This window comes from Thermomyces dupontii (assembly GCF_041956625.1).
Source record: "Thermomyces dupontii strain NRRL 2155 unplaced genomic scaffold VTN31scaffold_7, whole genome shotgun sequence".
Lineage (NCBI taxonomy): Eukaryota > Fungi > Ascomycota > Eurotiomycetes > Eurotiales > Trichocomaceae > Thermomyces > Thermomyces dupontii.
The window spans coordinates 439,123-452,736 of NW_027192313.1; the positions used below are offsets into that span (position 1 = coordinate 439,123).

The 13,614-nt window shown below is 52.5% G+C and overlaps 7 protein-coding genes across 7 annotated transcripts; 5 read left to right on the forward strand and 2 right to left on the reverse strand.

Annotated features, from left to right (window-relative positions):
* Positions 1-925: 925 nt before the first annotated feature.
* VTN31DRAFT_6482 (uncharacterized protein) lies at positions 926-1,426 on the forward strand (the record flags this gene model as incomplete). Its single annotated transcript, XM_069407097.1, has 1 exon — positions 926-1,426. One exon carries the CDS (start codon positions 926-928, stop codon positions 1,424-1,426), a length of 501 nt encoding a protein of 166 aa, XP_069258657.1.
* Positions 1,427-2,426: 1,000 nt separating this feature from the next.
* Positions 2,427-6,006, forward strand: VTN31DRAFT_6483 (uncharacterized protein; the record flags this gene model as incomplete). The annotated part of the gene is made up of 3 exons (XM_069407098.1): positions 2,427-2,499; positions 2,558-3,134; positions 3,186-6,006. The coding sequence occupies 3 exons, from the start codon at positions 2,427-2,429 to the stop codon at positions 6,004-6,006; spliced, it is 3,471 nt and encodes a 1,156-aa protein (XP_069258658.1).
* Positions 6,007-6,311: 305 nt separating this feature from the next.
* On the reverse strand, positions 6,312-8,384 carry VTN31DRAFT_6484 (uncharacterized protein; the record flags this gene model as incomplete). The annotated part of the gene is made up of 3 exons (XM_069407099.1): positions 6,312-8,129; positions 8,182-8,283; positions 8,337-8,384. The coding sequence occupies 3 exons, from the start codon at positions 8,382-8,384 to the stop codon at positions 6,312-6,314; spliced, it is 1,968 nt and encodes a 655-aa protein (XP_069258659.1).
* Positions 8,385-8,799: 415 nt separating this feature from the next.
* VTN31DRAFT_6485 (uncharacterized protein) lies at positions 8,800-9,399 on the forward strand (the record flags this gene model as incomplete). The annotated part of the gene is made up of 1 exon (XM_069407100.1): positions 8,800-9,399. The coding sequence occupies one exon, from the start codon at positions 8,800-8,802 to the stop codon at positions 9,397-9,399; it is 600 nt and encodes a 199-aa protein (XP_069258660.1).
* Positions 9,400-9,688: 289 nt separating this feature from the next.
* Positions 9,689-11,233, forward strand: VTN31DRAFT_6486 (uncharacterized protein; the record flags this gene model as incomplete). The annotated part of the gene is made up of 2 exons (XM_069407101.1): positions 9,689-9,871; positions 9,938-11,233. 2 exons carry the CDS (start codon positions 9,689-9,691, stop codon positions 11,231-11,233), a joined length of 1,479 nt encoding a protein of 492 aa, XP_069258661.1.
* Positions 11,234-11,824: 591 nt separating this feature from the next.
* Positions 11,825-12,568, reverse strand: VTN31DRAFT_6487 (uncharacterized protein; the record flags this gene model as incomplete). Its single annotated transcript, XM_069407102.1, has 3 exons — positions 11,825-12,373; positions 12,439-12,504; positions 12,557-12,568. 3 exons carry the CDS (start codon positions 12,566-12,568, stop codon positions 11,825-11,827), a joined length of 627 nt encoding a protein of 208 aa, XP_069258662.1.
* A 322-nt stretch (positions 12,569-12,890) lies between these two features.
* Positions 12,891-13,402, forward strand: VTN31DRAFT_6488 (uncharacterized protein; the record flags this gene model as incomplete). Its single annotated transcript, XM_069407103.1, has 4 exons — positions 12,891-12,893; positions 12,977-13,198; positions 13,257-13,315; positions 13,378-13,402. 4 exons carry the CDS (start codon positions 12,891-12,893, stop codon positions 13,400-13,402), a joined length of 309 nt encoding a protein of 102 aa, XP_069258663.1.
* Positions 13,403-13,614: the final 212 nt, after the last annotated feature.

The window sequence follows — 13,614 nt, forward strand, 5'->3', positions numbered from 1 at the left end:
AAATGCCGTGTTGCAAAACGAATGGTCGTCAAAGCTACGAAAGCGAAAGACATGAAAAGAGAATGAAGAGAAGAGGACGAGGACAGGATGGGGGCGACTTATATCTGCTGCGTTCCAGGAAAGGCAGGAGCAGGGGAGAGGCGTGCTGCAGGAAGGAGCAGCACAGGTTCATTTTCAGGGAAGGCACATATCCTGCGGGGAGAGATGCGTCCTGTCACTGTAGTTAGCCATGCTTTTAGAGAAGAGAAGCAGAGGGACACTTATAGAAAGAAAAAAATAATGGCCGTTCCCCCCATGGCGAGGAGAACGGCCATTGCCTGCCCTGAGCAACTCGGCGCAATCTCCCCATCCCTGGTCTCACTTCACCCCGGGGCACATGCCACCCATGGCAACCCATCTCGAGAGAATCCCGATGAATTTGATGAGCTCCATCCAATCTCCTAATTCCGCCACTGTGGGAAGACTGCCGGCCATCCTTGCCAGCGTTTCAGTCAGCGAAACCGCGACCGAGAGAGATGCAGACGGCCCAGTCCAGACAGGCCGAAGCCTTGATCCTCACTCGAGAGAGGTCCCTTTCCAGGCGTCGTACACTCAGCTCTGCCCTGGTGGCGCTGGCCTCCACGATGGCAGCCAATGACCGGATAATGCGCGGCACAATGGCGAAATCTTTGGCAGAAGACCAGCGTTGGTAAACCGACAAATACACGGTACTCCCGAGATACATCGAGTAGCCACAGGATGTCATTCCCGGTGATAAAGGATCAGAAAAGTGGTTTGATGCCCGTCAGTCTGCCAGTGGCAAAGGCAACTTGATTAGTAGTCCAACCACCAGAGCTGGTTGCCGCACAGTCGCCGTTCACATATCCCAGATATCGACCATGCATCCCGGCCCGAATCCACCATCACCCAAGCTTCGCAAAACTACATGCCGAATCCAGATGCTGCAATGCCCGGTCCCCGACGTCCAAACCCCACAGCTCTTGCGAGCAGCGGGAAGAATACGCTCCTCTTGTGTGTGATACAGCATCCTCGGAGACAGATTTTTGTTTCCTCTCCGCCGCCGAAAAGCTTTGGAGGGCATTTTGACGAGCGGACAAAAATGTCTTCAAAAACCACTCCAGGAGATGACCGGGTGATCCATTGGTGTCGGCGCCCATCAATCAATTCGCAGGATGAACCTGCGAAGAGATGGTTAACACGGCGGATCAGGATCTTCATAACGAAGCACAAGTCTATGGCTTTTGCCGCGACTTGCGGCTGGCTCACAAGCGGACGTCATGTAGACGCTTCGGTTAAGAGGTCGAGTTGGAGAGCAGGGACCAGAAACCCCAAGACATCCGGAAGTTGGGAACATGCTCGGAAGGCCATGATGAGATGGACGCTGATGGGTATCAACCGGAACGAGACAACACGTCAACCCAGCTGATGCCTATCCCGAGTGGAAAGACCAGCCAGGCAATGCCGGACTCATCGATCGAGATGCTTCGAACCTCGCGACAGGACTCTCTCTAGCTCAGCTTGGGCAGGAGCCGAGGAGAACCCTGATTCCGGCGAGTGGATCCGCTACAACTGACGACTCACCGGCCGTTTGTGGACTTTCCTTCTAATGCGAAGGAGTGTTGTGTTCAATGACACCCACCATCACGTCGTGTCGCTTCCCAAGGTCAGCCCATAGAGGGATGCCCGACATGCCCCACCCACTCTCTCTCGACATTCTCTCTCAACTCGCCAGCAGAGCCAACATCCATTGTTGATCCGTGCACGTCCAGCAGAGGAAGACAGAACGCGTGTCCCTTTGGGACTTGCATTGTCAATCCCCACTTACTGCCCGTTTCCGGGCTCTGGAGAATCGAGTACCTTTTCACATCCTCAAACTCGAAGCTCGAAGATGCTAATAGGATACCCAATCACGACCGTGAAACTCGAACCGACAAAGAGCTTAGGGTTAAGTTCCAATCCTCATCCAACCGAGCAGCCCTGACACGAGACCAAGGCACCCAAGAAAACGTCAGATGAAAGATCGGAGAACTATAGGGAGGATGAACTGCACAAACGCCAAGGTCTGGCAAGAGAGCGGTGGACGACGAGGACGCGTAAACAAAGCAAGCGACCGAATTTCGACCGTGCTCAGCAAAGTATTGGGGTCAATGGAGAATCGCATATCGGCAAGGAGCAGTCGTTGATCGACTCGAGGATACGTCAGAGGACGAGAGTTGTTCGACTTCCAGACTGCAACGGTGGTTGGGAGTTTGGAAAGTGAGCGTGCAATCGTCGGAGGGAGAGACTGTTTAACCTATGAGACGCGACGCGATCCATGTGGGTCTTGATTAGTCAGCGTTTTTAGTGCCTTAGGCAAGAACTTTCTCAGGCAGACCAACGTCATTGGTACCTATTTTCTCGTCCTTGTCGCATCAACCCGGCTAAATATGGTGGATTCAGGACAACTTAGAGCAGCATTCGGGGCGGCAAATGAATTTCTGCGTCCTGTTCTCAAAAGAGGCACGCATTGTTTTTTTATCCCGGACTTCAAAGGCTTCCTGAGCTGACCTTTGTCAAGATGAGATCCCCAATGCGAAAGCTGGCTCTCTTGTCGAGCTCCTCAGTCGGAACCTACCGACTCCTGTATCCCAAGACGAGCGTGCTGCCCGATATGTTGTCATAGAAAGAACCTTACAACTTTTGACGGACATTCATAATGGATACGCTACACCTGTAGATCCCGAAAGTGCTTCTTCGTCGACGAGTGACCCTGCCCTGGAAGATGCCAAGAGGCAACGGGTGCTTAATGCATTGCTGAATTTGCTGTCGCTGGAAGGGATATATCCGTCGCTTTCGTCCGGAGTCGGCATCCCCCTAGAGAAGAGAGTTCTCTCCAGTCTACCAACCGGCCTGATTGCGAAGACTGTGCCCGAGGCTGCATCAGAAGCGCCGCGGGATGAAGTGCTTCTACACCGTATCTTGACCTCATTGCTCGCTATCTGGCATGACCATCACGAGGGAATCAGGCCTATGGTTCGCAGCCGTCTCCTGAGTGACGTGATAAGCGCCCTGTCTGATCTCGCATACAACTCGCGGAGCTTGTCCCAAGAAGAGAAAGTAAAATATCGAACATCCTTGGACAATATTATTAAAGAGTAAGAATCTATGCTTCTGACTGCTAGATCAGTAGATGCTGACTCTCTCAGAACACCTACGTCGGTTATCTTGCCTACACTATCGGGATTTCTGCGACATGATGCTGCACCTTGGTTCAAGGGAGTTGTCTCGAGTCGCATCTCACATATACCATTGCGGGAGGACGGGGTCGTGCAGACAGTATTGTTCGTTGCCTCCCAGTTTGCTCCATCTCTCGGACAGGAAGCGCAGGCGCCATCATCCAGTGGGCCTCCAATCACAGTTCAGGCGATCATGCAGATGTCAAAGTTATTGTCATCCGTTCCCCAGGGCATTGACCCTACGGCGTATTTTCAAAATATTGCACCAAAGCTACTTGCTTTGCTAGACTCTCAAGACCAAGACTTCAGACGTGCTGCGGCCTATATTGTCGGCAATGGGATCTTGGGAAAACGCACATACGGTGCCCCGGGCACCATAGGATATTCTATCTTCATTGAGCCTTTATTCAAGGCTGTTACAGCGTCGATCGATGACGAGTCTCGTCGATGGCTGAGAACATTCGATCCTGCTGCCCAACCCACTACATCAGATACAGCATCCAGGTCACTGCCACATACCCTAGTTCCTGAGTCAATTCTTTTTCTCGCCATCGAAAGACTCTGTGCACTGTGCTTGCAGCATCCTAATCCAGGTCTGGTGAAACGGCTGGTCCAGCCAATTTTACTGCCTTTGTGGGGTCTTGCGTGCTCTGTCCAAGAAAATGACAAGAAACATTTGAAGGGGAAGGTTTTCTCTCTACTGCAGACGTACTTCGGCCTGTCAGTTGGGTTTCAACCGCTCCAGAAACTGGCAGATAACCTGTTATATACCGGTGGAACAAAATGGACCTATGGTTCGGACCCGGGAGGTGGCATCGTGTTGGTTGAGAGGCGCGAGGAAGGCTTCGATATTGTCCAGCTGGTCCAGTCACTCGACTCTCGTGCCGACAACTTTGCAAAGTTTCTCGGCAGCGATCCGCAAAGCGAGGAGCGAACGGGTGATATTTTTCTCTATGTCAGCAAGAAATGGCTCCTGGAGCCGGTGTCCGAAAGGTCTGCCGAGATCAAAATTTCTGGTGAGAAGGACTATCGTAGCTCGGTGGTAGAGAAACTCGTCAGCGCAAAATTGGCAGAGAAGCTCCTCAGCGAATTCAAGGACACTCTATCTCGACGCCCGCTCCGAGTCCTTGAATTGGTGCAGCAGCTGATTGACAGCGAACTGCGGGTCGTCGAAGAGAAGGAAAAAAAGAGACGGGTTCAACAAAGCGGCAAGCCGACGCTTGAGTCGTTGGCCAACATCGTGCCAAAGAACCAGGGGAGTTCAGTAGACGAAGCGGGACAGACAGAGTCCTCAGAGTCGTTATCGGCAACATTCAGTCTGCTATCCACTATTCTCGCGTCCCCTGATTTGCCAGTATCTCAAGATCTGCTGCGCATCTTTCAGGAGATCAAGGCAAAGCTGGACCAATTGATCCCACATCTGCCAACGTCGCTTTCCAAGCAAGGAACTACGTCTTCAATGCTTCTTGAAATTCATCTGAGTTCTCCGGATGGTCAAGAGAAAGCCAAAAAACCGTCACAAACACACGAATCCGACTTCGAGACCCATCGTCAGGCTCTGAAGAACATTAACTCTGATCTTCCTCCAGTCCAAGCGGAGGGTCTTACTCTGCTCTCCAAGTTAATCACGAAATCATCGCCAGTTCTGGATATTTCTTCCACTCTATCTCTTCTTCTGTCCATCATTTCGGACCAAGGAGCAGAGGATGGCAAGAAGGATGAATTCATATACCTCAACGCAATCAAACTGATCGGCACGCTTGCATCGAAACATCCGCGAACGGTGGTGAGAGCCCTAGTCGAACGCTACGCCGACAAACAAGAAGAACGCACTCTCGATCAGAGGCTTCTTGTTGGCGAATCGCTCCTTCGTACGGTCCAAGATCTCGGAGAGGCGCTGGTCGGTGAAGCAGCGCAGATCATTGGCGAAGGAATGATCGAAATTGCGGGACGGCGAGGACGCAAACCCGAGACCCAGAAAGCACGCCGCCGACGGCTTGAGCAAGAGCGAAGACAAAGGGAAAGAGAAGAGGAAGCGAACGAAATGCCACCGGGATGGAAAATCACCACCAACTTGCCGACGTCGTCGGAGAAGGAAACAATTCCCTATGACTCCGACGAAGAAACCCCGGAACAGGCCACACAAGCCGCAAGCATCCTCGAGGCATGGGCAGCGGGAGCCCCTCGCGATGAAGAGCCTGACGACATCCGCGTGCGGGCCTCGGCACTCTCGATCCTCGCCAGCGCTATCCAAACAAACCTTCCCGCTCTGGGGCCGGCGATCGCCTCCTCCGCAGTCGACCTCGCGCTGTCCATCCTGACGCAGGAACCCGAGCCCGGGAGCGCCATCCTGCGCCGTGCCAGCGTCGTCCTCTTACTCGATCTCCTCAAAGCCATGGACAATGAGGTCACCAATCGTCGGAGGCGTCTCGGCTTCGGTTTTTCATTTTTCGATCCCGGCAAGGACCCTTCGGCTGCTTCTTCTGCCAAGGGCCCCGCGACAATTGGGAATATCCCGACCATGTTGCGCACATTGAGCTTCGTCGAGAGCCGTGAGTCTGACACGATTGTTCGGGGCCATATCCGTGTGCTGGTGGAGAGTCTCGAGGCGTGGATGGAGAAGAGTCTGCTCCGGGGGATCGGAGCAAGAGGGGTTGCGGACGGTGGCGATGCAGCAGCTGAGGAGCCGCGGCTGCATCTCGGGGATCGTCTCGCAGGGTTGGCTGTGGATCCGTTGTCAGGGACGAGGGATGCCGCGTCACGACCGAGGATCGAGGAGATTGAGGATTAGTATAGCTCGATGTATGATTGGAATTATGCATGCCATTTTCCAAGATCCGGATGGCCGAATGCATGGTTTGTTGATGTATTATGGAGTCATTCTCGCATGGGTAAACATTGCATTCTCAATCTTGACCACTACCGAGTGCTCACAAAGACACCCACCTTAAGTAGTACATACATGCAGCCAGGCAGTCAAAGACACAAACTAACATTCAAGTGAAAAAAAAAAAAAAAAAAAAGATACTGCACTTATAAAGCAAGTAGACCGGTGCCTCCCTCCTCGGCCGCCAACCCGCGTTCACGACATTCATGTCAGTTTGAAGGACCGCCATAATGCCTCGGAGGAAATCGAGCGGCGGCACGAGCTTCGAGCTCTGCATCAGACATGAAAAACTTGTTCTCAATACCTACAAGCTCACAGAATCGAGCCGTTTGGGGGTTATTGTACTCCCTGGGCATATCCCGCGTGTTGATCGGAACACTCTCGTCGTACACAGGGGCGGTGATCTCGAAATTCTCGGGGATGTCAAGCTTGCCCTTGTTGACGATGTGTTCTTGAACCCAGGCCTCTTCCTTGATGATCCGATCCCGGTAGACTTCCTCACCGAGATCAGGCGGCACCCTTTGGCGCTTATCGCCCAGCGTGAGGTGGTCGGCAAACACTCTGGTAATGGCCAGCCATTCCTTGTCGTACTGGAAGCGGAAGGGGCGGCTTGCGTTGACTCCTTTTTGATCTGAGACGGGTTCAAGCTCCATCAACTCGAGGAAATGCCGTCCGGGAAGGCACTTGTCGAGTGCGAGGAAAGATGTTGACTTGTTGGTGATAGCCTCAGGCAAAGACCCGGACTTAGGCTCTTCGGGGCGCTGACGCTTGAAGCTGGCGGGGAGCTGCGCGCGCAGGCTTTCTGGCACTTCGTCTTCCGACACCGATGGAGCTCGCTTGCTTGGCAACACGGAAGCGCCATCGGCGTCATCATTTGTATCATGAGGCGTCTGGCGGGGCGTGTCTTGCTGCAATTCAGCTGACTTGGTGACACCAGTAGAAGACTCATGTGGTGGACTGCTGGCTGCGTCACTCAAGTCCAGCTCGATCTCATCGGCATTTTTGACCATGGGAGATTGTTTCGAACCCGGGCTCTGCTCGTCTTGGGCGTCGTTGGGTCCGGTTTTCACAACGTCCGTGACTTGTCGAGATGTCAGGTCTTCGCCCGTTGTGACCTTGCGCCATGTAAGCTCATAGGTTACTTCAGACTGAGCATTCTGTGTCCGGGTTTGGTTATCCAGAGCTTCATGGAGCTCGGCAGCTTCCTGACGAGCGGCAACTTGGGAAAAGTTTCTCCACGCTGCGAGACGGGCAGACATGTCAGGATTGTCCGACACGCCTCGAGCCTCCTCTTTCGTGTCAGTCGCACGATTCTCTTGATCTGGTTCGGATTCGAAAGAGACGACTGGTCCGTCATATGCTGGCTCTGGCGCAGGAAGATCGTCCGGCAGACTCCCGGTCGGGGATCTTTTCTTACGAGACGGAGCATCAGACAAACCATGGGTTATGGATGCAGTGAATCTCACATGATAATGAGCAGAAAACCAGTAACGAGGGCGCAACCGGTCAAGGATCTCTCTTGCAGCGGGGTTTCCAAGCCGATTATTGCGGGAGTCATTTTCGAATCGATCCTTTTTGCGAAAGAGGGTCTTGTAATCGCCGAAATACTCGATGTGCCTGGGCCAGTCATGAGATAGGCCAACATCCACCTGGGTACGGATCTGTAGTAGCTTGCGAACGTCCAGTTCCCGCACGTGATGGATGCTATGCACATCACCTCCTCTGTACGGTAGGCGTTCGTAGTGTGGTCTACGGTAATCGTATCCCTTCCAAATGCCCGACAACCCGGAGATCCGGAGAGGGCCAAAGCGAATAACATTCGCAGCGCCCAGGTAGTAGATGTTTGGGGCCGCCCAGCCACCGTAGTAGAGTTCGAACATATAGTTGCTGGCCTCATGGTTGCCTCCGATGAAGATTGTGGGATAGGGAGCCTTGCGCCGTCCACTGTAGTATTCATGGAAATCTCCCATCGCCTTATATTTCATGGGGACAGACATGCATGTAAGATCATTGGCATTACGGACGGCCTAGAAGAAAATTAGGCACAACGAACAGTTGAAGGACTGAATCTGAGCTGACCTGAAAGTCGCCACAAATGATGACGAGATCTACACCATCCCAGCCTTTGGCCGAAGCTGCCTCTTTCACAGCAGCGTAGATTTCGTTCAGTTTTCCATGGCCCTGTGAGATGATCATAAGCGGAGGGAATTGCGACATGAGAATTGGGATCTTACACAGCCTTCAATGGCCACTCGCACCTTCAAGTTGGCGCGTTCAGCCATTCTGAGAGGACCACGGTGAAATCTACGTTTCAGAGAGTTGATCCAAGCAGATGGATAGTTCAGAGAAACCTCCTAAGCGCAAACTCATTCAAGTGAGATTGCAATCATTGATCAGATTTGGAACACCACAAAGCTGAGAGCATTTGGCCCAGCAGATCAAGTTGCACCAGAGAACAAAAAAGGATAAAGCATTTCAAGGGCACAGAAATAGTGATTTATGAATCCAGGAGTGACAGAAACTCCCGCCGAGCAAAGGATAATGACAGGATGATCATTTTGTGCCAGGGTCGAACCAAATCAGGAAGGTTTGCGCAGCGGAGGTGCAAAATTAGCGGAGAGCTGCGCTGACCTTCGGTTTCTTCGACGTTTTCTAACTTCTGACATTCAGCATCAATCTCCCTCCATCTCACCGACAATGTCTGCCAGCGAAACAAGTCTACGATTGAATTTTTTGAAACAGGCGGCGATTCACTTGAGTTCCCAGAGCCCCTCCATCGCAGCCCATCTTGGTGACACGCATAATCGTATTGTGCTGGCCGACCTCAAACCCCTCAAACCACGGCATCATGAAAATTTTTGTGCAGCCTGTGGCAGCCCTCGTCGCCCGGAATCCTCACGAGTTACCAAAGTCCAGCGGAACGTCGCTCCATCCAAAACCCCAGCAAGCAGCGCAGTCATTTACGAATGTCTGAGATGCCATAAGAAAGCGGTGAAGCCCGTCCAACAGCCAAATAACAGGAATCCAAATCCATCAAATGCTTCGGCACAAACCGCTGCCGTAGCAGCTTCCCCTTCACTTCCTGTCCAAAAGTCTCCTACGGATGCCTCGACGACTGCAGCTCCTGGCACAGGACCCAGCCCAGCAGTAGCCAAGTCGACGTTAGACAATGTCAGCAGTAAACGGAGGGCGAAGCTACGGAAACAAAGCGGACTACAGGCGCTGCTGGCTTCCAAACAGCGATCACAAGCGTCGTCATCGTCCTCTCTGGATCTTCTTGACTTTCTGCAGCAGTAGCTTCCTCTGCGATGCCAAGCTCGGAATCACGATTTGCCGGCGCCGATGCGATCTATCCTATTTGGGCTTAGCGCGGGGTTGGGATCTTCAGGAAAACCGGAACCCCGCGGCGAATCACAGCGAAAGTTCGGGCTGTGGCCAGTATTTTTTTCTGTCTCGATGAGAGCACGAGCACGTTCTCAGATAAAGTCAGAGACGCCACAGCCCATTCAATTCCCAGTTTTGTCCTGTCGTATATCCTCGTTCTGCATTTCTTGATACGGGAGAAGTAAAGAGTACCGCGCCGACAATGTCTAAGGAGGAGGTCAAGCCTGGTGAAGCTCCAGGCCCAAATCAGCAAACGGGACACGCGCAGGACGGCAAGGTGCAAAAGCAGGATGCGCAGTTTCAAACTATAGGCCAGGTGGTTGAAAATGACGATGATACGGGTGTTGTGGAAGTTGAGAGTCTGTGCATGAACTGTCATGAAAATGTAAGTAGTTATTGTCATTGCTTGGCGAACGTCTTTTGGGTCAGATTCTAACGACGTATGGCATAGGGCACGACCCGACTGCTCCTTGTACGCGTTCCGTATTTCCGCGATGTTATCTTGGAATCATTCGAATGTCCTCATTGCTTTCACAAGGACAATTCCGTCAAGTCGGCGTCGCAAATCCAGCCGTTGGGAACGAAGTACACACTGGTAGTGGAGAATCAGGATGACCTCCAACGCCAGGTTATCAAGAGCGATACTGGGATTTTCAGAATCGAAACCTTGGATCTCGAGATGCCCAAGGGCGAGAGCCAGTTGTCGAATGTGGAAGGTGTTCTTATGAGGATATGCTCTTCCCTTGAAAGCGACCAGCCGCTCAGGAAGATACAGGCTCCTGAGTTGTATGAGGCTCTGGAGGGAATCATCGATAAGATTAAGAAGATGTTGAATGGAGAGGCATTCCCTTTCACTGTCTCGCTCGACGATCTAACCGGCAACTCATGGATTGCACCGAATGCTCATGACAAAGGAAACAAATACCGACGGAAGGACTACCCGCGCAGCCGCGAGGAAAACGAAGCTCTTGGCATCGCTGCTGATCCGCAGCAGACCGAATCTGGAAATCTCACGATGACCGCAGGGGATCCGGAAGACCTCGACATTGTTGACGGTAAAGTATACTCTTTGCCCGCGGAATGCCCAGGGTGTGCCAAGCACTGTGTGGTCAACATGCAGAAAGTCAGCATTCCTTACTTCAAAGAAGTCTTCATTTGGAGCACTGTTTGCGATCACTGCGGGTACCGGTCGAATGAAGTCAAAACCGGTGGCGCGATCCCGGAGAAGGGCAAGCGAATCACCCTCAAAGTGGATGACATGGAAGACCTGAAGCGCGACATTCTCAAATCGGACACATGCGCACTGTACAGTGAAGACCTAGAAATGTCGGTTCAGCCCGGCACACTGGGCGGTCGATTCACAACCGTGGAAGGTCTGTTGACAGAGGTGCGGGATCAGCTGCACGGGCAGATCTTCGACGTTGGTGACGACAGCGCTGGTGACTCGATGAGCACCACGGAAAAGGAGACTTGGACCAAGTTCTTCGAGCGCCTGGATGCGGCCATCCAGGGTACTTTCAAGTTCTCCATCACTCTGGAGGACCCTCTTGCCAACAGCTTCGTGCAGAATCTCTGTCTCCCGGATCCTGATCCGAAACTGCACGAAGAGGACTATACCCGGACCGACGAAGAGGAGGATGAACTCGGTCTGAAGGATATGAAGGTAGAGGGGTACGAGAATGACGTCGAAACGGAGGATAAGGAAGACAAGAAAGAGGATAAGAAAGGGGCGGCGGAAGCTTCATGATTCATGCGGCGGTGGGGTATTCGCACTTTGCAAGAAGGGCATTCCAGCAGCCTGGGCTTAAGAAAAAGTACTTTGGCATGCTGATATTCATCGTTGGCCGGAGTTTATGGGCGCAACGGACTATGGTGGTGCTGGTGTCAATGTCGGCGGCATGGGAACTAAGTGTGACAGTACGCTGCTATGATTCCATGTTATGACTGATGTGATCACCAGGACGTATATATGTGCGGGTTATCAATGGAACGATTTTTGTAGATATACGATGCGACACGAAGATTTTTAATGTTTGGTAGTTTTTTCCTTTGGACGTTTTGTATTGCACATCGATGAGATGTTGGTTCGCCATTTCGGGCTGATTGTACCACGCGAGGCGTCTGCTGCAGCTCGCAGGAACCCTCTGCCAAGCACTGAACTCCGAGCCATTGAAACCTCCCTGACCGTGGAAGGCAAAGTGGCCTCAGGACGCTTCAACGGCAGTCACCGGTTAGAGGCGCAAATTCTCATGGCTGAAACTTGAGGTTCCCAGCTGCGGTCTCGATCCGTGCCAATGAAGTGGCAAGTACTAGAATGTCAGGCAAGGACGCGGATAGATCACTTTGCAAATGGATTTGCATGGATTGTGACGGACTTCAACTTCACAGCCTCCCACTCTCCTTCTTTCTCTTGACCCTCGGGAGGCTGCGTGACGCGTCCCTTCTTGTCAACCTTGACTTTAGCCTTCTCCAGCTTCGTGAGGACATCGCCGCCCTCATCTTGAGGCGAGAGATTCAACACACGACCGAAAACGGTACTCTGGCCGTCAAGATGCGGGGCAGGCCCAAACGTGATGAAGAACTGGCTTCCATTGACCGTGGAGCCAGTTGCATTCTGCATGCCGGGTATCGTGCGGTCTTTGACGGGCCTGAAGGCCATGGACAGCACACCGCGGGCATTGTGACGGAGGGCCGGTATGTGAATCTCCTGGTTCAGCGCCGAAGGGTGGTAGATGGAAGTACCGCCCTTGGGTATTTCGCCGAAGGGGAGAAGCGACGATGCCTTGGGGTTCAAGGAAATGTCGCCACCTTGGATCATAAACCCCGGGAAGTGTCGGTGGAAAGGTGTGTCATTGTATGCACCTGAAGCGCAGAGGGCGAGAAAATTCTGTCGAAGAAAGGCAATCGTCAGTCGGCATGGACCTTGGTAGTAGCTTCGACTGGTATTCGCACCTCGGCGGTCTTTGGCACCGTCTCACAGAATACCTCGACCTTGAGATCACCGTGGGTTGTATGTAACTGTTTTGCAGGGTCAGTCATGGATTCAAAAGCAGGAGTTTAAATGACGTACTGTTACCGACATTGTTCAGGCCTCGACTGGCGTTGTTTCTCTGCTAACCGTGCCTAAAGGTCATCAGCCGCGAGTTCATGCATGGGGTGTGCGGAAATGAGCTCCTTTCAGTGCCTCAGGCACCAATCCTCGCTTGTTCTCGGCTTTTCTTCCCCTGACCGCCCGGCCATCGAGTCTTGGCATTCTGGAAATTTCTCGTTCCCATCACCGCGGCAAGTTCAACTTTCTTGCTCAGCTTCCGTTCCTCCACTGTCAGATCCTTTTTCGCATTCATCCTGTCTTTCGTGTCGGCTGTGTTACAGCTCCCGCCAAGTTCTTAGCTATTTCTTCCACAATGGTACGTCACAGGAGCTCCAACTAAGCTCATCACCTTGGTTCTCCAGCAAAGCACACAGCTAATATTCGCCATTGAACACGCAGGCTCTCCGAAACATCAAGCAGCTTGTTCCCCTCCTGGACCGCGTGCTGGTCCAGAAGATCAAGCCCGAGACGAAGACCGCTAGCGGCATCTATCTGCCGGAGAGCAGCGTCAAGGACATCAACCAAGGTACCGTTCTGGCTGTCGGACCCGGCGCTCTGGACAAGAATGGCAACAAGATTCCGATGAGCGTGAAGCCCGGCGACAAGGTCTTGATTCCTCAGGTATGGATAAGGATCCCTTCCTCTCAAAGCTTGGGGGAGTAGAGCTGATGGCGTGCAGTACGGCGGTAGCCCCGTCAAGGTCAATGACGAAGAGTACACCTTGTTCCGGGATTCTGAGTATGTTCCCCTGCTCCGCTGTTTGGTCTTTTTTTGGTGAATTCCGTTGACAATGCGTATAGGATCCTTGCCAAGATCAACGAGTAATGTCGTTCGCGTTTCCCGTTGAGTCATGTGGTTATCCATGCGGCCGGGAACTGTTTTGACGGTGTGATGATTAGACGCTGAGATTCTTTTTGTGTGTTATTTATCATTCGGGAAGACGGCAGGGCGAACGCGTCGGCGCAACCCGTTGGCATAATGTCATTTCCAGCGGAATCGGCTGTTTTGCATGTATACTAAATAATGTACCATCCTGT